This window comes from Indicator indicator, chromosome 29, assembly GCF_027791375.1.
Source record: "Indicator indicator isolate 239-I01 chromosome 29, UM_Iind_1.1, whole genome shotgun sequence".
In the NCBI taxonomy this organism is placed as follows: Eukaryota; Metazoa; Chordata; class Aves; order Piciformes; family Indicatoridae; genus Indicator; species Indicator indicator.
Window position 1 is genome coordinate 3520678 of NC_072038.1, and position 25022 is coordinate 3545699.

Consider the following 25022-nt stretch of genomic DNA (forward strand, 5'->3'; position numbering starts at 1 on the left):
TGCTCTCCTCCTGGTCTTGGGAAATGGGCTCCTGAAGATTCCTCCAGCAAATTCACTCCAAGGAAAAGGAAAACCTCTGGGCCCACGCATCTGCTCTTTGCCCCAGCACAGCACTTTGACCACAGGCAAGATTTTGGGAAGCACAAAGCACCTTGGGGAGGGTTGGGTGTCCAAGGCTGTGAGTGGAAACCATAAGCTTCAGGTAGGTTGGAAGCCAAGGATGCCCTTGGAGTGGGAATGGAAACCAAGAGCCTTTGGTGGGTCTGAAGCCAACCATACTTTCAGGGTCCTTCCAGGGTAGGGTTGATGTTGTGCCAGGCAGGAAGCAGTTGCCCGGGCACAGTGGAGATGGGAACCTGCTCCTGTGAACCGAACTTGGTACCCCAGCTCCAATCTGCTCCCCGTCCTTGCCCAGGGCTGGGGATGGGTCTGGAGAGCACTGGACAAGATGTACCCAGGAGAGCGAGTGGCAGGCACACGCAGGGGCCAGTACCGGTGCCCAGCCAAAGCGCTGAGGTCAGCGCTCTCCTGTGCCATCTGTTCCCCGCGAAGCTCCGGCGCGGACGGACTGGTCCCGGCTCCCGGCGGCGGATGTCGCAATTCGGTGATTCACGCGGTGAGGGGACGGCAGAAAACCGGACACCGCCTCTGCAGCTGCGCTAACGCCGGGCACGGGGCTGGGGAAGGAGGTATCAGGCATGGTGCTGGGAAAGGAGCTACCAGGCATAGTGCTGGGAAAGGAGCTACCAGGCATAGTGCTGGGAAAGGAGCTACCAGGCATGGAGCTGGGAAAGAGATACCAGGCACGGGGCTGGGAAAGGAGCCACCGGGCACGGGGCTGGGAAAGGAGGTTCCAGGCATGGTGCTGGGAAAGGAGCTTCCAGACAAGCTGTGAAAAGCTTCTCCACCCTCTTTTTCTGGTGGCTTTTAACCAGCAGCACAGCTCTGCACTGCTGGGCCAGAGGCCTGGCTCAGGAGAGTTTATCCCTTATTCCAGAGCACAGGTCACCTCCTGCTTCCCAGGCTCTAAACACTCCTTTGAAAAGGCCAGGTTCAGCCAGCAGCCTGTTAGCAAAGCTAGCCAGAGCCTCTGCACTTGTCTCCCAGGTGCTTCAGGGTTGTCCCAGACCTGCTCCTTCCCTAGGTCACTCCAAGCTGCCCAGGACTGAGAGCCCCAGTGCAGAGAAGTCAGCCTACACAGCTCTGCAGATGGGGAAACTGAGGCACAGCAGCATCAGGAGGTTGCAGAGACCCAGGTGAACTTCCTGTGCAAGCATCCCACACTGTGCCCAGCTCTCTGCTCCATGGCCAAGCCTGATGGCCTTTCAGAGCAGCACACAAGGCAGCAAAGGGAAGCATGGGGTGGGGAGATGTGGGATGGCAACCACACAGCCTTACCTGTCTGTCCCCAAGGCCATTCCTCACCATATGGTGCTGGCCACCAGCTTTGTGCAGTCTCATTAAAGCTAAGATGAACCATAATTCATCAGAGCAGGGAAGTCCACATTAAGGGCTGGCAGCGATGACTTTCAGCCTTTCAGGCTTCCTTCCAAGAGCAGAGGGGTGTTCCTCATGGCATCACCTTCCCAGCTCCTTACTCACCATGGAAAATAGCTTTGGAGCTTCTCCTCCTCCTGCTGCTTCAGTGAGTGGAGGGTAAAGGGGTGGCTGCCCCTCTCACCCCTGTGATCACCACAGTGGGGACATCCTTGGGGCAGACACGAGGACAATTAAGCCTAAAAGCAGACCTTGAATGTGAACAGGAGCCCAGGGTGGGGCTGTGCAGGCAGCAAGAGAGGGGATCACCCCCCTCACCCCAGCCCCGGGGGTGCCGGGTCACCCCTCCGGCACCACTCAGCCCCTCTCTGCTCCCCGTTACCGGCCTCCCAGCGCCACCTAACGACACGGAGACCAGGGACGAGGACCTTGCTGGAAGGCAGAACGCATCCAGTACCTGGAGAAGAACCAGAGAGCCCTAACAGCGATGGGGAGGCAGAGGGACCCCAGGCTGGGGCACGGTGCTGCAGGCAACAGAGAAAGGGGGAGCTAGAGATATTGAAAAAGGATTTACATAATCGTAATGATCCTTCCTCTGCCCATGAGGCTCAGTCCTCCATCTCTGCCCTTCGCTGACCTTGATCTTCCCATGGCTTTCCCACAGCCTAGCATTAACCCCAAGGCCTTGGCCAAGTTGGGTTGAACAAGGACACCGGGCTCAGCAAAGACAGATGCTCCCCTTAATCTGCTCTCACAGCCCCAAAACTACCCTGAAGCACCACCAGTTTGGGAACAGCTGCTTGTGGGTGGCCTGTATCATGGCTCCAACAGCACCCTGAGAGCAACATTCAGGGTGATGTGGAAGAAAGCCCAGGGGAAGAGCCAGCTCAGCTCTTCCCAGTGCCTGCAGGTTTGATGAAACCACAACTCCTTCACCAACACGTTTCTGGCTGGGCTACCTACCCAATGGGCTGCTCCTCACCCTGAGCACAACCCCACCCCCACCCCCCCAGCTCCACACCCTCCATTCCAGAGTGCTTATTCACCTCCAAACCCTGAGCTGATGTAATCTCCCTCTCAAGAGTTCAGCATCAGGACTGCATCAGCTGCCAGACGTAACCAGCACCACAGCACACAAGCAGCTGTTCCACAAAAGCTTTATTGCTCGTTTGCCTACCAGTTCCCACTAGCACATTTCCTGAGTTTCTTAATGAGCTTGCAAATGAGATTGAAATAGAAAAGGGGGGAAAGACAAAAATAATAAAAATAAAAATAGAGGACCCAGAGATCTCCCTTCCCTAAGGTGGAGCAGAGATGTGGGAATCCAGCACCCCACGGACAAGTCCTCTGCTACAGGAGAGAGGCCTCAGCAGAGCGTGGACCTGAGGCAAACCCCCACCAGCTGCCCTGCCTCAGTTTCCCTTCTGGCTCCATGCAGGAGGCTGATTTGTTTCCGAGTGCCACTGACACAGGTCAGTGAGGAACGGTTGGAATCCTGCAGCATTCCTGCAGTGGGGACTTGGGGACAGCGTGGGCAGCAGGAGAGCCAGGGGAGGGGGACACACTGACGTGGCTCCTGCTCCAGGGATCAAGAGGAGATTATGGCTCACGGTTTGTAATCTGGCTTAAATCCTGACACCGTCACCATAGGCAATCTGGGCTAAGAGAAGCATTTAATAAGCTTCAAAACACACAAGCCAAAAAATTATATATATCTCCCTCCCCCACACCATCTCCTCCTCCCCCAGGGAATGATGTCAAAGGGCTCAAGGCACTGCTTGCACCACTCAGCACTGGTAGGTACCAGTGAAGGCTCTGCAAAGGGATCTGGCCAGGCTGGGTTGATGTGCCAAGGTCAGCTGTATGAGGTTCAACAAGGCCAAGTGCTGGGTCCTGCACTTGGGTCACAACCACCCCATGAATGCTCCAGGCTTGGGGCAGAGCGGCTGAAAACTGCCCCTCAGAAAAGGACCTGTGGGTGCTGGTTGACAGTTGGCTGAGCATGAGCCAGCAGGGTGCCCAGGTGGCCTTCAGCATCCTGGCCTGGATTAGTAGTAGTGTGGCCAGGAGTAGGGAAGTGATCCTGTCCCTGTACTGGGCACAGGTGAGGCCACACCTCAAATCCTGGCTTCAGTTTTGGGTCCCTCACTCCAAGGACATTGAGGTGCTGGAGTGGGTCCAGGGAAGGGCAACAAAGAGTCAGAACAGGTCTGGTGAGGAGCAGCTGAGAGAACTGGAATTGTTTACTCTGGTGAAAAGGAGGATAAGGGGAGACCTCATTGTTCTCTACAGCTCCCTGAAAGGAGGCTGGAGTGAGGTGGAGGTTGGTCTCATGTCTCTTGTAGCAGGTGATAGGATGAGAGAAAATGGCCTCATGTTGTGCCAGGAGAGTTTTAGGTTGGGTATTAGGAAAAATTTCTTGACTGAGAGAGTGGTCAGGCATTGGAACAGGCTGCCCAAGGAGGTGGAGTCACCACCCCTGGAGGTGTTCAAGAAATGTGTGGCCACGGCCTTGGGGACATGGTTTAATGGCCACGGTGGTGTTAGGTCAATGGTTGGACTTGATCATCTTAGAGGGCTTTTGCAACCAATTCTATGATTCTATGGCAATGATACCCTTGTTACCCCAGCCCACCTCACCAGTTAGAACCCAGACTCTGTTGGGTGTCACTGTTGGAGGCAGAAGGCAAACAAATGCCCCTGGCTGTTGGTTTGGAGCTCAGAACAAGTGCAGAGCCAATGATTCCTCCCTCCCTGAGGAGCTGCCTTGCCCTGGGACACTTTGCAGAAGATGTGGCACCCAGCTAGCTGCTCTAAGATGAAGGTGGTCACAAAGGTGCCAGAGGCAAGCTGCAGGTTCAGTTTGGCTTTCCTGGAAGGGTTTCTTTTATTTAAAAAACAGTTATTAAAAGAAGTCTGCTCAGGCACCAACAACAAGGGCAGGAAGCCATTTGGCTTAAAGGGGAGGCAACAAGACACAAGGAAGTTTCTCTCTGTGACTTGCCATGGGGCAGTGCCTGGGCAAGGCTCCAGCCTGGTGCATGTCTGCCCCCTCCAGCTCACATTTCCCCCTCCAGTGCACCTTTTCCAGCCAGTTCCTTACTGCTTGGAGGACCCCAGTGAGAAGAATCACTCCCAGGAGTGGCAGCTCCTGGGCCAGTGCAGGGCCATCCAGCAGCCTCTGTTGTGTTGAGACATTCACTTTGGGAAGCCAGAGTTCATCCTTAGTGGAGAGGCTCAAGTGCCAAACCTCTCCAGAGCAGCCACCAGCTCTAGGCACAAGCCCTGCGCTCCTGGGCTCTGCCTGTAACCTGCTGGCATTACCAGCTGGACCCAGTGCCACCTTTCCGTGGCTGCTGCTTTAGTGCCCGATCAGCTGCAGCATCTCCTGAGGATCCACAATCTTCTCCCGGGGCTTGCCAGCAGCTTTGCCTCTTGCCACTTCAGCAGCATCTATCTTCTCCCAGTCCGAGAAGGAAACGGGACGGACCCCTGGGGTGACGGGGAGAGATGGAAGAGAGAAGGTAGCCAAGGGAAAAACCAGTTCAGCCTCACCTCCCTGTCAGCAGACAAACCCTGCCCTTTCCCACATGGTGCTGGCACCCAGCCTCACAAAGGAGCAATAAATCCCAGGGCTGGCAGGTTCCAGTCGACTCACATCAGTCAGACCTTTACGAGCTGCTGCAACGGTGAGCACAGCATCACCTTGGGGGACAACGTGCTCCCAGTTCCCTGTTAAACCTCAGAGAGTTAAGAGGCAAAACACACAGACTTTAATTGAACACCTTTAAACGCAGCAGCAGCAAATCACTCTCTTGGGCATTTTAATCTTTCCCCCCAAATGGCCTGGGAGGATTGCTTGGCAAACCACTCAAGAGCAATAGCTGGCTGTGGAGGCAGCTGACAAGTCACATTCTCTACCCAAGGTCTGTGCTGCTTTTAACAGCCCTTCCCAGAAGGTGGTCATTAACCTCAGCAATCACACTGAGCCTGAAAGAACTCAAGTCCTGCTCTCCCTGGTCTTTGGAGCAACAAAACAGCAGTACAAGAGGTTTCCTTGGGTTGGCTTCCCCTCCCAACAGTGGCTTGTGGAAGTTGCTGCCCCAGGATACCCTGATCCAGCAGGAGTTTGGCTTCATCATCCCCTCACACTGGCTGCTACAGCAGCTCATACCCCACACACTGACCTCGGCTGCGCAGGATGCTCTCCACAGCTCCAAAGCCTTCCCTGGAGCTGGACATGTCCAGAGTGCCCACCTGGAGATCCTCCAGCACAGACTGGGCAGTGTCAAAGCTGTCATTCATGGTGGTGATGATCACACCTGTGGGTCCTCTCTTCACCCACCCACTGCAGTACAGACCTGCACAGGCACAGAACAGCAGGCCTGGTCCACCACCTGGCTGCAGACCGTCCTGGCTGCTAGCCTTTGCCCTGTCCCGGGTGTAATATGAGCAGAGTGGAGCCCTTCAATGGACACAGGACTTCATGTGCCTGCAGACAGGCAGGCACAGCAGCCACAGGGCCTGTATTGCCCCAGCAGCAAAGCCAGCAAACCCCCAGACCCTTCAGCACTGTTTGCTGTCAAACCAGACACCCCTAAAGTGAGCTGGGGATGTGGGACAGGCCAGGTCTTAACACCTAACAGAGGCAGCTCACGTTCTCAGTTTCCACTCTGACCTTGTGCTAGTGGCCTTGGTGAATGGAGCTTCCCACCCCAAAGCTCCCAGCCCACCAGCTGTGTTCCTGCAGAGCACACACATCCCTGTGGACACAGACCTGGGACACCCTCCACTCTTCCAGAGCTGTTTGGGATAACTCCACGCTGGGCATCGAAGGGCACTGCTGGGTCCAGGGGCAGGCTCCGGTAGCCAATGCTGCTGAGCACCAGCCCACACTCCAGGTCCTCCACATCTCCAGTGGGGATGGCTTTAGCAGAGTCACCTGAGCCCTGAGAGAGGGAGGAAGAGGCTGCTGACCACCAGTCACCAGATGCAAAGCAGTAGCCTCCCCTGGTCCCCTTTGCCATCCTTGAACCTCATGAGGCTCAACAAGGCCAAGTGCAAGGTCCTGCACCTGGGTCAGGGCAACCCCAAGCACAAACACAGGCTGAGGAGTGAATAGATGGAGAGCAGCGCTGTGGAGAAGGACTTGGGGGTGTTGGTGGATGAAAAGCTGGGCATCAGCCAGAGAGCAAACAGTCTCCTGGGTTGATCTCCAGCAGCATGGGCAGCAGGTGGAGGGAGGGGATTCTGCCCCTTTGCCCTGCTGAGGACCCCCTGCAGCACTGGGGCCAGCTCTGGAGTTCTCAGCACAGCACAGACAGGGACCTGTAGTAGCTGGGCCAGAGAAGGCCACAGCAATGATGGCATCCCTCTGCTGTGAGGCCAGGCTGAGAGAGCTGGAATTCTTCAGACCTGACAAGTGAAGGCTCCAGGGAGACCCTCTGCTGGCCTCTCAGGACTTCAAGGGGCCGATCAGAAAGCTGGGGACAGACTTTTGAGCAGGGCTGTTGTGAAGGACAAGGGGGGATGGTTTGGAACTAAAAGAGGGAGAGCCTGCCAGCGGCCCCTCCAGCCAGCCACGGAATGCAAAGCTATCTTTGGAGAGATTCCCAGGGGGCTGCAGGGATGGAATGTGTCCTGCTCCATCTCTGCAGGCCTGCTAGGCCCACTCCAGCCCCACCCCAAGGCCATACCTCCAGGCGTGTCAGGGCCATGCGGACCCCTCGCACTCGTGTCCCATCGGTGCTGGGCAGCACCTCCTGAGGGCTGCGCTGGAACTTCAGCCCCCACTCCCGGGGGGCTGCTGCCTGCACCTCCACAGTCTTCTCCCCAGGCTTCTCCAGGGCTGTTTTGATCATCAGCTCAGTCAGTCGCTTCCTGGGCCTGGGGGCATCTAGGGAAAAAGATAAAAGCTCAGGACAAGGAATCACAGCAGAAAGCCTCTCAGGACACGTCACGGAGCCAAGGCCACGTCAAGGCAGTTCCAGTGGTATGAGAGTGTCCCTTTGGAGTTTGTCATTCTGATGGGAGTTTGATGCCTTTGAGATGACAAACTGTATAAGTGCAAGTGGCCAGGAGAGCTCCTGAGGCTTGAGGCCAGTGGGACACACAAATCAAAGCCTGCAATTTTGCTGTCTTGCTGATGCTGAGAGGCAGCAGCCTGTGGAGAGGAGCAAGTCTCTGGACACCCTTGAACTCGGTGTTTTCTTTTTAGCTCTGCAGGAAGCTCTTAAATCAACAGCCTTGGAACCTCTCCTGCAAGGTTCCCCCAGCCCTGCTGAACCTCCTGCCCTCATCACTCAGAGGAAGTGTAAGTCCCAAGAAGCAAAAGTGGCTGTACAAACAGAGCACCACCAGGCTGCTCCTTTGCCTTCATGGCCTCCCAGCACTCCGAGGACAAGCCACGCCATGGTCACTTGGCTTTCACACACCAGGCACGAAGCACAGGGCAGGAGATGATCTGATGCACATTCTGAGCATCAACAGATCACTCCAAGGTGAGTTCCTGTCCAGAGGACCATGGCATATGCTGGAGCATGGCACATTCCCCTCACCTTTAATAGCATTTTCAAGGCCTGTGAAGTCAGCAGGGCTCAGGACAGGCCTGGTACCAGGCAGGTTTATCATCTCCCGCAGCTCCTGGGAATTGTAGGCAGGAAGATGTTACCTCCAGCACACAGAGGTTGTCCCACAACCCCAGGCCCCCTTCCCCAGCAGGTCCAAGGTAGAAGCCAGCAAACGGGTGCCAAAAGGAGGACACCTGGGATCCCCACCCATCCCTGGTGACCATCTCTGTTCACCAGGAACAGGCAGCCTGAGGCTCAAGGCTGGGAAACACAGCTGCCCTCCAGCACCCCCACACCCTTACCTTGATAGTGAAAGCAACTTGGAGAGGTCCCCTCCTCCCAACCAGCCAGACACGCTTCACCTTGCTGCAGGTGAGAGCTGCCAGGGAGCCAGCAGTGATGTCTGTCTTCTGCAAGACAGAGACAGGAGGCTGGGATGAGGGCAGATCTGGAGGGAGCTGGGGGAAAGGCACAGCCTCTGAAGGTGAAAAATCGTCATCAAAGCAAGTTGTGCAGGCAGAGAGCTGGGAGAGGAGGGAGGAGGAGTCATCTCCTCTGCACAGAGCCATTTGCACAGCTGGTTCCTCATTGCTGGATGTTCTTTCCGAGGCCATAACGCAGCAGAGGGAACAAGCCAGGACCCAGGAGACTGCCTCAGGGACCCAGCCAGGCAGGGTAACCTTGGGCAAAGCCTTCCAGTCACCTCCATTTTAAGGTGCAGATGCTACTGGGTCTCTTCTCAGCTCAGGATGTACAGGCACCTGGGTGAAACCCAACACAAACCACAGCTCAAACCACTGCCTGCCCACCCCAGGCAGCACCCAGCTCAAGCACACTCATGGCCAGGGCTCGCCCAGTGTTGGGTATCTTGCAGCAACCCCCTGGTTTCAATCACCTGTGTGCATCTAGATCACTAGAAGACCTTTTCCAGAGGAGAAGCAACAGGAGGGGCACCAGGTAACCAGAAGAAACCATCCCAGACCAACATTCTTAACATTTCCAGCACCATGCCCTTGCCAGCAGTGCTTCCCAGGTGGATCTAGGCACTGGCTGGCAGTGCCTCCAGGTGTGGGAGGGGGTTCATTTAATGTAAATATTAATACAGGGAGTTGCTGCACAGCTGGAACAAACCCTGTGGCATTTCTCCAACATCTGGGGCAGCAGCTGTACAGAGCAGCTGGTGCACACCAGCTCTCAGCTACCTACAAGGGAGGACTCAGCAAGATGAGAGGTCCACCAGCTTGGATGAGCCACCAGTGTGCCCAGGCTGCTGTCCTCAGCTACAGTAGGGTGAAAAAAAATCCCACCAGAAGCTTTTAGTTTGGGGAAAAGGACAAGCAGCTCCTCTTTTGCTTCTTGTAGGACAGGAAGGGATGAAGCTCAACTGCCAATGTTTTAGGTACCAGCAGCCCAAGAGGCAGCAGGAATCCAGAGAGCTCTGCAGCATTCCCCAGGGCATGGCTGCAGCCTTGGATCACTTCCTGTGGACTGTAAATCCATAGGGTGCACCTGAGAGGCAACAGCCTTCCCTAGGGAGAGATCCCAAAGAGTTGGAAGTTTTGCTGCCACCCAGCAAGGCTGTGTCCCAGGCTGCCTGTGGTACCCCCATGACTGACCCTGAGGAGCTGGAGCGGGGACAGGAGGATCCGGGCGATGTCCAGCGCCACATTCCCGTGTCCCAGGATCAGCGCCGTCTCACAGCTCAGGTCAGGCTTCAGCTGCAGGGGGAGGAAGACCACTTCATGAGTGAATCCACCCAACCTTCATGATGTCCACCCTCACAAAGACTCTCCCACCATCCAAACTCCCTTCCACTCCTCTTTTTCCCCAACAAGAGGTGGTGCAGATGTGGAAACTCCACACCAGCCTCCTGCCCAAGCGGATAAAACAACACAGCCACTCCAGACACTCCAGTTGATCCCTTTCCTCCTCTTCCTGTGATGGCATCTCTGAAAGCAGGAGCTCTTTTGGCCCAGAAACCTCTTTAGGCCAAAGAAGAGCATCAAGCCCTCCCCCCTCCCAGTTCCCATCTGGCCTGGCCAAAACGTGCTGCCAACTTACAGTGCCAGCTAATTCCTCTCGCTGATGTGCAAATTGTTCACATTTCTACCAATCTAAGATGGATTTGACAGGGTGCCTGTCTAATCTTTTCCAACTGCAGGCCTTTCAGGACTTAATCTGGAGCTGCCTGCCAGCATTTTGGATGCAGGATGGGGAGGCAGCCGGGGCAGAGCCTGCTGTACTCACGTCCTGGTTCTCGGGCAGGCCGTTGTACCAGCCCACGAAGGCACGGGCAGAGTGCACACCAGAGAGGTTCTCCCCTGGGATCCCCAGGACTCTGTTATCTTCAGCACCATAACTCTGGGAAGGGAGCAGACAAGAGTCAGAGATGTCACTGAGTGCAGGGCATGCTGATAAATCATAGAATTGTCAGGGTTGGAAGGGACCCCAAGGCTCAGCCAGTTCCAAGCCCCCTGCCATGGGCAGGGACACCTCACACTACAGCAGGTTGCTCACAGCCACATCCAGCCTGGCTGCAAAAACCTCCAGGGATGAGGCTTCCACCAGATCCATGGGCAACCTGTTCTAGTCTCCATGGTGAAGAATTTCTTCCTAACACCCATTTCTAGTTTTGATCCATTCCCCCCAGTCCTATCATTACCTGAGACCCTAAAAAGTCCCTCCCCAGCTTTCTTGTAGCCCCTTTTAGATACTGGAAGGCCACAAGAAGGTCTCCTCAGAGCCTTCTCTTCTCCAGACTGAACAACCCCAGTTCTCTGAGTCCGTCTTCATAGGAGAGATGCTCCAGACCTCTGATCATCCTCATGTCCCTTCTCTGGACACATTCCAGCATGTCCATATCCTTCTTGTAACAGGGGCTCCAGAACTGGATGCAGTACTCCAGGTGGGGTCTCACCAGAGTGGAGCAGAGGGGGAGAATCACCTCCCTCAGCCTACTGGCTATGCTTCCAGCTGCTGCCAGGGAGCTGGCATGGCTGACAACCCTTCCTGACTGCCAGGCTAGTCAATGGAGGGGTTACACACAGCTTGAGCACAGGGGCTTCACCCACCCCAACCCCCTGAGCTCGAGAGCCAAACTTATCCTCCTTGGGGCAAGGCACAACACAAGAAGCTGACTGAATGTGAGGGACAAATTCATGTCAGGCTGAAACAGAGATTGGCCACCACAGGGAAGTGGTTCCTCAACTGCTGTCCTCAACTGCAGCCAAGTCTCAGAGACCTCATTTGATGCCATCCAGCACATGCCCCCTGCAAGGCTTTGGCCAACCCTCAGAGCATGTCCCAAGGCTGAAGAGCATTTATCATGGAAATATGGCACCCAGAAATGCCTCACCCACACCCTCTTCCCATGATCCCAGTGGGGAATAACCCTGCAGACCTTGCCCACGACTTCAGGGGAGCTCTGGGGCTCAGTACCCACCAGCACCACGGCATGGTAAGCCTGCTGCAGCTCTGGCACCGTGATGTCCCTCCCCACGGTGACGTTCCCGTAGTAGGCGCAGCGCTCCGAGCGCGCCGTCTGCGTGAAGGTGTTGGTCACGTTCTGCCGAGATCAAACAAGCACCAAGGAGTTATGTCCAAGCCCCAGCCAGGGCCAAGGCTTGCTGCTGGCAGGAGGTCCCTGTTTCTGTCCCCAGTCCCAGCCTTGAGATGCTTCCCCCCCTTCCCAAGGCAGTTATTCTGAGACTCTTATCTACCGACAGAGATAAGCGCAGCTGGGACTTGGCACTCTTTCCACCAGCCCTTGTGGAAAGGCAAATCCATCTTCTGCACTCAGCCAGGGGAGGACAGGACCTTTCAAAACATAGAATCATAGCTTGAATTGGAAGGGAACTTAAAAACCCCTTTGCCATAGGCAGGGACACCTTCAACTAGACCATATTGCTCACAGCCTCATCCAGCCTCGTCTTAAACACTTCCAGGGATGAGGTGAAAAGTCCTTCCCGAAGGCAAGGCTTGCAAGGGAGTCCTACCAATGCAACCCTTCTGTCAAGGGTGCTGCCTGGTGAGCCTTTCATCTCAATCCTCCCTGAGATCCATTTCAGCAAGGGGGCACACAGGGCAGGATGGCACTCAAAGCCTTTTCTTCTGAGCAACTGAGGCTACCCAGCAAAACCACCACTGCTTCCTCTGCAGCTCCAGCTGGACTCAGCCAGGATAAAGGGTGAATGCCACCATACTGCACAAGCTGCCCCACACCCATTATGTCCACTTCTCCTCTCTCAGCTCAAGGGGATCCAGCCATCATGGTCTAATGATCTCCAGGGATTAGAGGAAACCATTACAAGATATGTCTGGGTCCAGATGTTCTGTGTCCTACCACTCCAAACACCTCCACCCTAGCTCAGAAACATCAAATAACCCTGGAGACAACTCCAGCCTGCTGCAAGGCTAAGGTGGTTGATCTCAAGGAGTTCCTTGGTTAAAGTTCTCCTTGTCCAGATGTGCACCTACTCCATCACCCCTATCACCCCTAACAGCAGACCTGTGTGTTTCCAGGCACCCAGATCAGCAACACACTAAGTTGAGGCAAACACTGACTGCAGCAAATGGACAAGATCCTGCCAGCATAAAGCTTCCTGGACAAAGAAAGCCATCTGTGCTCCCTGGTCTTGCTCTAGGCCAGGCTGACCAGCACCAGGAGCTGCATTTCCCATCCCAAGCCCCTGTTTTTGACATACTGTCCAGAGCCCTAAGGTTAGATGTTCCATATCATCTACCCTCAGCCTTGCTGACTCTCAGCATAGACAAGGAGGAAATTTGGACCTCTCCAGTGTGACAGCTCCACACCACAGCAAGCCTTGAGGCACCAAAAAGGACAGAAACTCCTCACCTGCACCCACCACCATCACAGGCAAGGGAAGGAAGCCAGCACCAACCTTCACTTCGGGGTGGTCAGGGGCCACCCCAAAACGGACGAGCCCAAAGGGAACAGGCAGCTTCTCATAGATGTCCACTTGGGCCCCACCATGGTGCTGCAGAAGGAAGTCACAGTTAAGGGAGAAGGACAGAAAGGCCACATGAGCTCAGCAGCTCAGGTGGGACACACAATGCTCGTCTGCTGCTGGGGAAAATACCAAGCAGGAGGGCAAGACTGCAAGATCCTGTAGCCAGAAAAAGCCTCTTCCAGACTCTTCCACACACAGGATGATGCTGTACCTGTCACTGCCAGCTCACATCACAAGGTGCAGCAGAAAGCATGACCTCAACCACCATCAAGCAGATCCCATGGTAAGCTCCATCCTCCTCCCTCCACCCCCTACAGCTTGTCTTCCACAGTAACCCAGTGGCTACCCAGTACCCAGGGGGCTGACAGTAGAGCCCCCACACTGTCTGGGAAAGAGTCCACCACCCTGGGTGCTGGCAGACCTGCCAGGCTGTCTGACAGCCCCCAGAGGAGATGGCTATGCCCTGAGATCCCCCTGGGCTGAGTCACCTCAGGGCCAGAGCTTCAGACAGACGTTTTGCCGCAAGGCTTTTGTTATCTTGTGCTTTGAGTCAGCCTCCTCCCGGAGATTAAACAGCCCTGAAATGTGTCCCTGAGGCTCAGTGACAGCTATTTTCCAACACGTACTGGAGACAACACAGCACAGTTTAATGATGGGGTTAAGCTGCTGCATCTCTGGTGGGTGCCAGCAGCACAGTTTCATGCTCAGGCCTCATTTCCTGACAGACACAACTGCCCCAAAGCTCTGACACGTACAGACAGCAGCTAAAGGACCCCCTGTGGGCCCTAAATCAACAGGGAGAGGAGGAGGTGGGAGAGCAGGTCCTGCACATTAACACACAGTTTAAGTCATCCCTGTTGGGTGACAACAGTTCCGAGTGAGGCAGATAGAATCACAGAATGGTCTGGGTCAGAAAGGACCTTAAAGATCACCTAGTTCCACCCCTCTGCCATGGGCAGGGTCAGGTTTCTGCTGCTTACTTGATTCTGGAAAAATCACTTGAGCTGAGCTTGCATCAACCTGGCCAGGCCTGGGGGGCCCAGGGGTGCCTACCCAAGGTGAAGGGGCCCAGGAGGACTCTATGGGGTCAGGACTGCCCCAAGCAGACACCCAACAACACAAAGCCAGCTGAAGGAGGGCCAAGAGCCCACAAACCCCCTCCCAATATCCCTTGGAGCCCAGCAGCGTGGGGATGTCTCCCTCAGCAGGCAGGTCCCTGCCCTCTGCTGCCACCAGAGCCCAGCCCAGTACCTTGAGGATGTGCTGAGCCGTGTAGAAGCCGGCGGGACCGCTGCCCACCACGCAGACCCGAGGTGCCGGGGCAGCTGAGGACAGCCACCGCTTGAGCCCTGCGGGTATGAAGCACAGGGAGGAAATGATGCCACACACGGTGCTACCCCCAGGCCCAGCCCTTGCCCTTCCCTCCCGGCACTGACCCAGAGAGGCTCTTCCCTTGGTAGCGGCCATGGCGCACAGTGGCAGCGGGGGACAGCCGGGGTTTATGTACCGGCCCCGCAGCGCGGCCCAGAGAAGAGGATCGAGGCGGGAACACCTCGAGGTCAAGGGCAGCGGCCTCCACACTCGGCCAAGGCCGTGGTGCTTGCAGCTGGGCCGGGACAGGCGGTGGTGTGGAGAGGCTGTCAGCTGCCCCAGAGGACTGCACCAGAAAGCACTGGACCCCCGTGCACCGGAGGGATCCCATCCCAGCCGGAGGGGCGCGGGGCGTCCAGGCACTCTGAACCTCGAATGCAGGGCATGGTCCTGCCCTCAGCCCTGCGTTCCTCACTCCTTCAGGGCTGGAGCACAGGCCTGCTGGGCATGATTCCTGCAGCCGTTGCCACGATCCCGGTTACTCCCCCGAAGCCCTTGTTCTCTGGGGACTGGCTCCCTCCGCACCCCTTCAGGCCCGCAGCCCCCGTTCCCCTGGGCTCCGTTCTCCTTACAGTCGCTCAGGTCCACAGCCCCGGCTTCCCTGGCCTCAGTCTCCCCCTCAGGCCCACAGTCCTGGTTCTCCCGGTCCCACCTCCCCTCGCAGCTCCGGTTGCCCCAGGCCCAGGTCCTCACACAGTGTCGGTTCCCGTTCCCTCTACAGCCTCTCAGTCCCGGGTTTCCCCGTAACTACAAGGCCCACAGCGCCGTTTCTCCCGATCCCACTACTCCCCGCAGCCCCGGTTGCCCCTGGAGCCCCCGGACCCCTCGACTCCGGGACACGTGTTTCCCCCCGGCCCGGGACGCCACCAGGCCCCGCCCCTCACCGCCCGGGACGCCACCGCCTCTCCAGCACGCGCCGCCCGGTCCCATGCCGCCGCCGCTCCTGCTGATGCCGCTGTCCCCGCCCCTCCTTCCCTCCGACCAATCGCGAGGAGGGACAGAGCCGTGCTTAGCATAACCCCGCCCCCACCTCGTCGCTTGTCCCCTCCCCCGAGCCGGCAGCCAATGGCGACCTGCGGCTGTTGCCCCGCCTGTCCGGAAGTGAGCAATACCATAGAGAGGGAGAAAGCAAAGGGCAGAGAGGTTGCCTCGGGGCGGTCCGCGCCGCCGCTCTCTATAGCGAGGCCTCCGCGGTACCCACTGCCTGCCTGCGGCTCCCCGCATCAGCATCTTCGCTGTGGCTGTTCATTGCGGACGTCCCTGATCGCCAACAGCGATGCACTGCGGAGGTTTCCCAGGGGATGCCAAAGCTCAGACTGATTTTAAACAGCCCCTTACGAGGAGAAACCCACAGCACGCCCCAGTAAAGGGTAAATCATTAGTGCCACAGGGAGTGCATAGATGCTGCTGCCAGAGCTCCTGCCTCAGCATCCTCCATGGGCCCTGCTTTATTTCCTCCTTAATGCCTATCACTTACCTCATTTCAAATGCAACTACTTGCACATCTCTTATGCAAGAGCACACCCCCCTCCCTCACTTCAGCCCCCAAGCAATACATCAGGCAGGGAAATCACGAGATTTCAGGAGATGCTGAAGGATTGTACAGATGCCAAGGCATGGAGGCACTAACAGGGCTTTTTAAAAGCAATTAAGACCAAGAGGAGTTTACAGCTAGAAGCTGCTTTTAATAAGGGTCATAAACCTCACATGCCTTCTCTCACAGTCTTGCAAATGAGTTCCTGGCTTTTTGCAGAGACGTGCCGAGAATGGCAGCTGGCAATATGCCTCCATCTGTACCCACTCTTTCAGGGTGTTTGTGGCCAGGACCAGGATTTCTGACAGCTTTAAAGCCTGCGTCTATGCTCTGAGCCTCCAGTCTGACCTCAGCCCAGCATTCACCAACCCATTGCCCAGAGAAGCGAGGCTGGAGGCTCAGTCCCAAACAGCAGCATTGAGATCATCCACAAAATGAGCTGAATTTAAATTTGGGGCATCACTCAAGACAGAATTTTGGGGGGGTTCGGAGCACAGATCAGAAATCTCCCTTCTCCCCAGAAATGTCTCTTTTCCCTGTTAACCTCTGCTGTAGCTGCCAGTTCTGATGGTGAATAATCCATGTATTTCCCAGATCAGAAGTTATCTCCTGCTGGCTGAAGGACTTTCAGACCCTTGCCTTTCGATGGCACTCTATTAAACAACACCCATGAGATCCAGATGCAGAAGGGGCTGTCCCACCAACTTAGAAACATTTTGGGGCTGATCTCTATGCAACAGGAGATGAGAAACAGCATTTTGTGCCCAGAAACAGGACCAGTGAGGCTGCGATTACCCTGTCTGAACCAACAGCACCACTACCGCACACTCCCTCCCCTCGCTGGAGTCAGCAGCACCATTAGTTTGGTACATTTGACATAATTTGGCTCTGATGCCCAACTGAAATGCTAACCATGGGCAAGAGGGTGGCTCTGGGAAGGGTCTCTGCCATCCTCGAGTCTCAGGTGTCCCCCAGGAGCACTTGAGCCATTTGGTCCAGCCACCATCACAATAGACCTGGTGTCACCCATGCTCAAAGGGCTAGAATTTGCCCTTTGGATATTTCACAATGTCCCAGATCAATAAACTCACATGGGGCCAGTCAGAGGTGACACAGCAGTGTCACCAGCCCAGGGCATTAGCATCTCCTGGGCCCCAGCCCAGAATAAATCACTAATTCCCTGTCTGGTGTCAGAGAAGTCACAATAGACAGATCCAGGGCCAGCTTTCCCTCAGTCTGGATCTGCTACACAAGGACATGCCATGGTCACCCCAGCTCCAGCCCCATGTCACAGCAGCCACACAGGGACCCTTCTCTGGTGGGCCTGAGGATGTGCCCATGCTTGGTGAAAGAGAACAGGGCACACGATGCCCACAGGAGGGCAAACACCACAGCCTGCCTGCTGCAGCTCTCACACTGCCATAGGCCATGGCCAGGACAGAGCACCCCTATGCCTTGGGACACATCTGCAACATGGAACCTTATAAATCCTAATTGTGGAGCTGGGGGGCATCCAGCTCTGGTGGGGGCAACAGCACAAATCAGGGGAGCGAACCTCCAGGCTCAGAGCAGAGCTTTGCAAAGTGCAACTCCAGTGGTGACTTGCACACTGGTCCCAGTTAGACCAGCTGCCTTTCTCTGCTGCCAGTACTGCACTGTGACACTGGGCTGGACTTCGCTATCAGTCTTGCAGATCTGTGACAGCAGAGAGACCCAGGAAAGCCAAGCACAGTGTCCCAGAGGAGGCTGGAACCAACCACGTGAGCCTCCCACCCACTGGCAGCAGCTCAGTGGGCTGAGTTCACTCTCCCTAAATAAAGAACATCCCTCAAGCCCTAGAGACCTGCCCACCTCTGGCTGGTGATTCTCCTGCTAAATTTGTAACAGCAATTATTTGCTCTGGGGTCACCTGCAGCAACCCCATGTGGATATCCCACACAGGACTCATTCCCAGCCCTGCCTTGGGCATGTGGGACATCAGTATAACTTGTTCCAACAATACCTCCTGGGAATAAAGAAGATGCATTCCAATGTGTTAAGGCTGAAGTTGCCAAACTGTTGTTCCTAGAAGGGGCTGAATGATCCCAAAGTCAGGGAAAGCACAGGCAGCAGTGACACAGCCCCCTCCCCATGAGCCCCCAACCACACATTTGCAGCCCTGCCCTATAGATCCCAGCAGCTCTCATCTGGGAACCAGTCTCAGCTCTGGATGCTCCACACCTGGTGCTGCAACCCCCCTGGTCCTCCTGCAGGAGGCCCCAGCCAGCAGATGGGGGGTTTCTCTCCCCAAGCATGAAAGCAGAGTGGATAAAGCAAGCTCTGGCTTGGACTAACTGAGGAGGGATCCCTTCTTTTCCACCCCTGGCATTGCACTGCCTGGCTCTCCTCCCACAGTGGCTCTGAGCATCATTAGCTAAAAGCAAGACATGGGGGAGAGATGTTTCCCACACAATGGCTTTGTGGAAGCCAGCATCTGTGTAGTCCTGAGCCTGCTAAAACCATCCCTGCCACAAGTCCCTGCAGGAAACAGCCCCCCGAGTCCTGGGGCCCCATCCTCACTGGATGCCCACAAGCTCTGTTATGGGGGGAGCATGGACCATCAGCTCTTCATATCTCTGAAGGAAAAGCTGGAGCCTGGAGGTGTAGGTGTCCTCATTGTATGGCAGCTTCTTCTGCTTCAGGTACTGGGAGACTACAGGCTTGATCTGCAAAAGCAAAGGCAGAGTCATCTCCATGCAGGATGCCCCCCTGTGCTTGTACAAGGCTCCCAGCCTGAGGCATCCCTGAGCTTCCTGCAAGGTGCCCAGAAAACCATCTCACGTGCCCCGAATGGGACTGGAGACAGCAGTACCAGCTGGGACATCTTTACCACAAACATTCAGGGGAAGGTGGCTCCTGACTGCAGCAACACAGGGAGCTCACCCTGGTAAAACATCCTGATCAGGGCTCTGGATCAGGAGAGATGCCCTAGAGAGGACCAACCAGGCATGCTCATCACTTGCAGCTGGAGTTATCCCCACACGCCCACACAGCTGGGAAGTTGCCACCAGCTTAATTACCCCTTCCCAGCAAGGTGCCTCTGCAAGAGGCAGGTCCTACCAGCCCCATGAGCTTGAGCAAAGGTCACGACCTGAAAGCTACTGGTGCTCCCACTCCCTCTGTTAGCATTAATTAATCTTCCCCCCCAGTTTCCCTTCCCCCTTTCCCCCCCGACTTGAGACTGAAAATAAATGCACAGCACGAAATGGGTGGAGATCCCACACCGAAGGGCAGCACATGGACCTGCATGGGATCTCCTCGAGCTGGGGCAGCCCTTGGAGCCCATGTTGTGAACACACCCCACACCTCAGAGCAACAAGTAAGGGCACGACCAAAATTACAGGAGGGTTGCCTGGACGCCAGCTGAACCAAAATCCAGACTGCACTGTGCTGGAGATGCTGCCAAGGGGAGGGATGGGAGGAACCCCGACTGCCAAGGGGCTGTGGCAGGCTGGAATTCAGAGCAGGAGAAGGAGCATGGAGTGGAAACCCAGAAGAGACAGGAGTGGGGATGGAAAGGGGTGGGTTAGGGGCTGCTGCAGTGCTGTGAGAGGTCTCTAGTGCAGGGTGAGCGGCACAGAGAGGTCCAGAGGTGGCGAGGAAACGGATGGTCTCATGCCCATGTTACCTCCCAACACTTAACTGCCCCCCTTGGGGCCACCTCACCTTCAGGCACATGTTGTCAGAGAGGCTGGGGAAGAGGTGGTGCTCCACGTGGCAGCTGATGAGCGAGTGGCCGAAGGACCAGTCGAGCAGGGGGTTGCGGGGCAGGTTGAGGACCCCCAGGCTCATCAGCTGGATCCGTTTGGGTTTCCGGTCAGGCGCGAACATAGGGAGGCCAATGTGCTGCCGAAGAGGGAGCTGTGGACCCTGTGCCACTTGGCACCCTCCCCCAGCCCCTCCCTGGCAGAGCCAACTGCAGCTTGTGAGGACACAAATGTGCTGGCCAGGATGAGGCACATTTTGGAGTCTGGCTGTCAAACCAGAGCTAGGCTCATCCCTGAAGCCTTTCCATCCTGCATTCATCTGTCTGAGGAACCACTGAGGAGCACCTGGGCTCTGTGCACCCAACACACCCAACCTTGGAGCTATCAGCCTCTCACCATCCCAGGACCTGTTACCCCAGCTGCACTGCTGCCTGCAAATACACTAACCTCCCAGTTCTTCAAGCCACCACAGAGGACACCACCCTCCAGCCCATTACACCAATCTGCCCTGGGACACCACTTTCCACCCCAGCACCACCAGCCTGTGATGACATTAAGCACAAGGGATGTGACAACTGAGGCCACTGGCCTTAGCCTCAGACAATGGTTTCAGTTGGAAAAGGCCTTTAAGATCATCTAGTCCAACCATTACCAAACTCTACAGTTAGTGTCCAGCACTAGGGTTGTGGCTGGCCCATCTCTGGCACCACTGAGACATCTCAGAGCTTTAGGTCTCTACCTGGAATATGTTGACATGGATGTAGGGATGGGCCAGGAGGGAGCGGATGAGCAGCATGCAGAGCAGGGCAGCCCACGGCGACCGGAAGCCTGAGACATGGAGCAGCAGCCAGTAATGGCAGTAGAGACCCAGAAACATGCAGCAGAGGGTTCGGACAGCTGCCTTCCACTCCACGTTCCTCAGCAGATCTGCATGAGGAAGAAGAGGCAGCGCATGGGCAAGGTGCTGATGCTTCCTCACCACTGCTGCTCCAGCACCCGTGCTGCCTGGCACGGTGCTAAAGCTACAGACAACTCCATTTCCCAGCTCCCCTTCCCCATCCTCCAGGTTGGCCCAAATCCCCCAGTCCTGCTGATCAGCCTGGGGTTGGGGTCTGGAGTCCCATCCAGGACAGTGGTGCAGAAGCTGCAGCTGTGATCCAGGCTGAGGAGGGATCAGCTGTCATCACACAGGGATTTGGCTTCACCTTCATTCATACAACTTGCCAAGTCATTGTCTGTGCTGCTGGCATTGCCCAGAGCTGTGAGTTCAGCCCAATGGGCCACTGTTTCTTAGGCTCTTCTCCTGATGATTCCCTGGTACCATTATTTCCCCCAATCTACTGTCCTGTCTGCCCTAGCTTGTTGTGTCCTTGCCCCTGTAGACCCCCACACTTCCACCCCACAGTCAGCAACATCACTTTGATACTCTGACCTACGTATGATGCTGAACCCTGCTTTGGCCAAGGATCTGAATCAAAAGAAACCAAATCTGAGGGTCTTCAGGTTCATGATGGCTTTTGTCAGAGCCTCCAACACCTGACCCAGTAGGGGAAAATGTGAAACATTTCTGAGCACCATCAGAAAAGAGAGATGCAGCAGATGCCTTCACTGGAGCAGAGGCAGCATCCCCTCCTTTAGCTGCAGCTTCATGTCCCACCATGGGCTGCTGGAGTTAATGTGATGCCTCCAAACAAAACACAACCTTTTGGTGAGGTGAGACCTGGACAGTAAGGAGCTCACCATAGCCAGCACCCCATCCCAAAGCAGCTGGGACACGTACCAAGTGCAACCAGAGGGGTTATGATGGGCACTGCGAGAGGCGCAACGAACATGTAGACGTAGCGGTTCAGGAAAGGAACCTTCCAGGTGCTGGAGTCCCCCATGCCAATGATGTTGGTGTAGCCATGGTGGATCTTCACATGGTTGTAGGTGCCCTGTTCAACTGTGAAAGCTGAGCAGAGCTGGGAGGGAAGAGAAAGGAGGGGAGAGGCCTATGGGAACAGGGTCAGAGTTGAGCACTGCTTGGGTTGGGCTTGCAAGAAAGGTACCCAGGGGCAATGCTCTGCACCCCACAGGCTCTAAACCAGTTTGAAAACGAACACCTTAAGAGTTAAGCACTGGTAAACATTCCCCACGACACATTAACCTGCTCTGTAGCCCCACAGCCAAGGGGATCAACACAAAACCCCACAGCCCAGCACACCACAGGGGCTGTCCCCAGATGGGAGCTCTCCCCCCACCTTACTGCCTCCAAGCAAAGCCCCACCAGCAGGGATGCTCATGGTGCTCCCTGGTGTAGCCTTGCTTTTCATTTAACCCTGCTACACATGAACCAAGAAGGGTTTGGATCCATGTTGTTCTCCAGTGGCCGTTCCTAAAGGGCTTGGAGCTCTGACCAGGTGCTGGTGGGGCTTTTGGGGGGACTGCCACCCAAATCCCCCAGCCCTGCTCACCTCGATGAAGAAGATGGCCCACACTTTGCCCCAGGACTTGGACTCAGTCAAGGCATTGTGGCTGGCCAGGTGGCTGCCCTTCACAGTCAGGGTGTGATGCACCACGCCAAGAGTGAGGACACCCACCAGGAAAGGGATGGCCTGGGCTGACCGCAGGCACAGGAACCCTGTGGAGAAACCAGCCAGGCAGGAGTCTGTCTGTGCACACACACTGCAGCTTCAGCTCTGAGCCAGGCTGGAGGGGTTGTTACACCCAGACGTGTCACTTGCTGCGCCAAACCTGTTTGTCAGAGGTAGTTACAGGTACTTAAGCTGCCTGAGCTGGAGAGCTTCCCTCCACACCACCCTACACAGCTGTCCCAGCCACCCCCATCATTATGCAAATGTTTGGCCACTTCCAGCCACCATGGCACCAGGCTGCTGGTGCCAGGTCCCATCCCACAGCTTTGGCTGGGATCCCTCTGGTGACAAGTATGACCCTGCCAGGATTTCAGCATCCCCAGGAGTTCAAAAGCAAGAGAAGGTATCAGCTGTTGGAGGCCCATGCTTGATTGTGTCCCCCTCTACCCACCACAGCCAAGGTCATTGTCACCAAAGCCACCAGGTTTCCTTGCCCGGTGGTGGGGCATGGATGGGGCATGCTGCCTGTGCCTGGGTACCATCCCCTTGCTGTAATCTGTACCCTGGGTGCCATCATCCCTCACCCCAGGCTGTAGCTTGGGTGCCACCATCACCTGCTGTGGGTTCCCAGAGGGACCAGGGTGCCCCATGGCACGGGGTGAAGAGGTTATTGCAGCTCTGCTAGAGGCTTAACGAGCTGCTAAGAGGCTTCCTGCACAAAGTTGTACCAGCGGTGCAGAAGCCCTGAGGAGGCAACAGCTCTGCCCTCCCCCCAGGATCGCCTTGGCCATGATTTAGGGGGGCTGAGCTGGGTTACCTGCCGGGAGCAGGAGGATGCTGCAGGCGAGGATGCTGATGTCCACGCCGTGCCGTTCCCACCAGCTGCTGCTCCTCACCACCTTCTGCACCAGCTCCGAGAGCTCGGCCATCAGGGCTTCCTCTCGCTGCCCTGCCTGCGGAGGGCTCCTCCTGGGGATCACGTCCTCGTCACCCAGCTCTGGCTCTGGCTCTCGACCCTCTGCCATCACCTCTGTCCTGCCGTCATTAGGCACTGCCGTGCCCCGGCACGGCCGGTCCTCTGTCTTCCCGTCCTGGAGGGTGCCGCTGACCTCGCCATTAACCTGCTGTCCCCTCCACCTTGCTGAGTCCCCGTCCTCCAGAGGCATCTCCCTGCGGAGCAGAGGCCAGGGCAGGCTGGGACCCAGAAAGCAGCACCCACAGCACCCCAGCACATCACAGAAGGGCTTCCCGGACTCCCGCTGCCGCCGAAGGACGCGGGAAGGGCAGGGATGGAGAGAAAACCCAAACACATAAACAAACAACCCGAGAAGGACGCAGCCAGCAGAGATGGCCAGAAATCCACCCAGCCTCCCACCCTGGGGACACCCCAGCCACCACCACCCGGCTCCCAAAGCCCCCAGCTACTCACGCCAGCCTTGGCACGGTGGCTCTGCCAGCCTTGGCCATCCAGGGGCAGGCGGCCAGCCCGTGCGACACCGCACAGCAGGGCTGTACGGCAGCGATTTGGAGAAGGGAGGAGCAGGGGAGGACGCGGAGGAGGGCGAATGCAGATTAGCGGTGGCAATAATGCGCCTTGCTGGCCCATTTCGGCGAGCAGCAGCCGCCGCGGCGAGGGCACTCGGCCGAGGGCACCGGGAGGAGAGGGCAGGAGTGGAAAAAAAGATGGAGAGAGGCAGTGGAAAGGCTGAAGATGAAGGAGGCGAGTGCCAGAAATAGCCCGGAGAAACCCAAGCGGGAGCATCGAGGACGAGGATAGGGTTTCACTCCTGTCAAGGAGCTGGAGCAAATGTGGCCCAGCCCACGAGGGAGCTGTTTTGGGGAGAAACGCTGCGTTTTTCCCAGCGAGGAGGAGGAGGCAGAGTGTGGCTGCATGGCCGCTGTGCTGCTTGCTTGGCTGTCTGCCTGCCCAAATTGCTGCCACCGAGCTGCTTGGCACCCTGCTGGGGGCGGGGGGTGGGGAGGGGGAGAGCTGTGTGTCACCAAGCCCAGGGACACCTGCCAGGCACCAGGGAACCAAATCTGTGCCTAGCAGCTGTGGCACCTGGTCCTGACCCCCACAGGGGCCCTCTTCTCTCCCATGCTATTAAGAGTTTCCTCCCTTTTCCTATTGCTGATTCCCAGTTAATCACCCAGACACAGCACAGGCACCCCAAAACACTGTGGAGGGTGCCTGTGCAAAGACTGGGACCCCCTGAGTTCCATTTCTTTATGGAGAAAGGCTAAAACCAGATCTCTTCTTACTGGGGTGCTGGGTTTCTTTTTGCTTTGTTACTTCTCTGCACCAAAACCTTGATGAGCTCTGACATCTAGCAAATCCCCAGGCAGTGCTGGGGTACCCCAGCCCCAAACTGGGACAAGGCTGAGTGCCTCCAGTAACAATCCATCACTGCAGGAAAACAAACCTCACACCAGAGTTGTGCCAAGCCCCAGGGGATTGTCGTCATACCCTGGGGAAAAACAATTAATAACAATTTTAAAAAAACCTCACACTGGCTGCAAAAAGGGCAGAACCAAGGGGGTGTTAGAGACCTGCTGAGGTTTCATTTCTGCTGTAGGAACTGAATTATGAAAGGTCCTCTCTGGAGCCAGGGCTCCTGACAAATGACAGTGGCATGCAAAGCCCAGCAGCTGCAGGGCTGGCTGTGGCCAGGTCACTGATTCATGCTGAGCATGGCTTTCATCACCTCCTCCTTAACAAGAGAAACCTGTGGCCAGCAGAGCACCCATGGGTGCTACCAGGC

General features: G+C 56.4%; 2 protein-coding genes across 2 annotated transcripts; both read right to left on the reverse strand.

The window, feature by feature from the left end:
* Nucleotides 1-4858: 4858 nt before the first annotated feature.
* On the reverse strand, nucleotides 4859-15337 carry FDXR (ferredoxin reductase). The gene is made up of 12 exons (XM_054393732.1): nucleotides 15292-15337; nucleotides 14281-14385; nucleotides 12968-13113; nucleotides 11509-11631; nucleotides 10314-10427; nucleotides 9683-9784; nucleotides 8369-8476; nucleotides 8055-8139; nucleotides 7194-7393; nucleotides 6275-6446; nucleotides 5685-5858; nucleotides 4859-4989 (listed from the first exon to the last, which is right to left on the reverse strand). Exons 1-12 carry the CDS (start codon nucleotides 15335-15337, stop codon nucleotides 4859-4861), a joined length of 1506 nt encoding a protein of 501 aa, XP_054249707.1.
* Nucleotides 15338-18496: 3159 nt separating this feature from the next.
* Nucleotides 18497-23727, reverse strand: FADS6 (fatty acid desaturase 6). The gene is made up of 7 exons (XM_054393975.1): nucleotides 23690-23727; nucleotides 23078-23430; nucleotides 22141-22307; nucleotides 21468-21648; nucleotides 20427-20614; nucleotides 19647-19826; nucleotides 18497-18646 (listed from the first exon to the last, which is right to left on the reverse strand). The coding sequence occupies exons 1-7, from the start codon at nucleotides 23725-23727 to the stop codon at nucleotides 18497-18499; spliced, it is 1257 nt and encodes a 418-aa protein (XP_054249950.1).
* Nucleotides 23728-25022: the final 1295 nt, after the last annotated feature.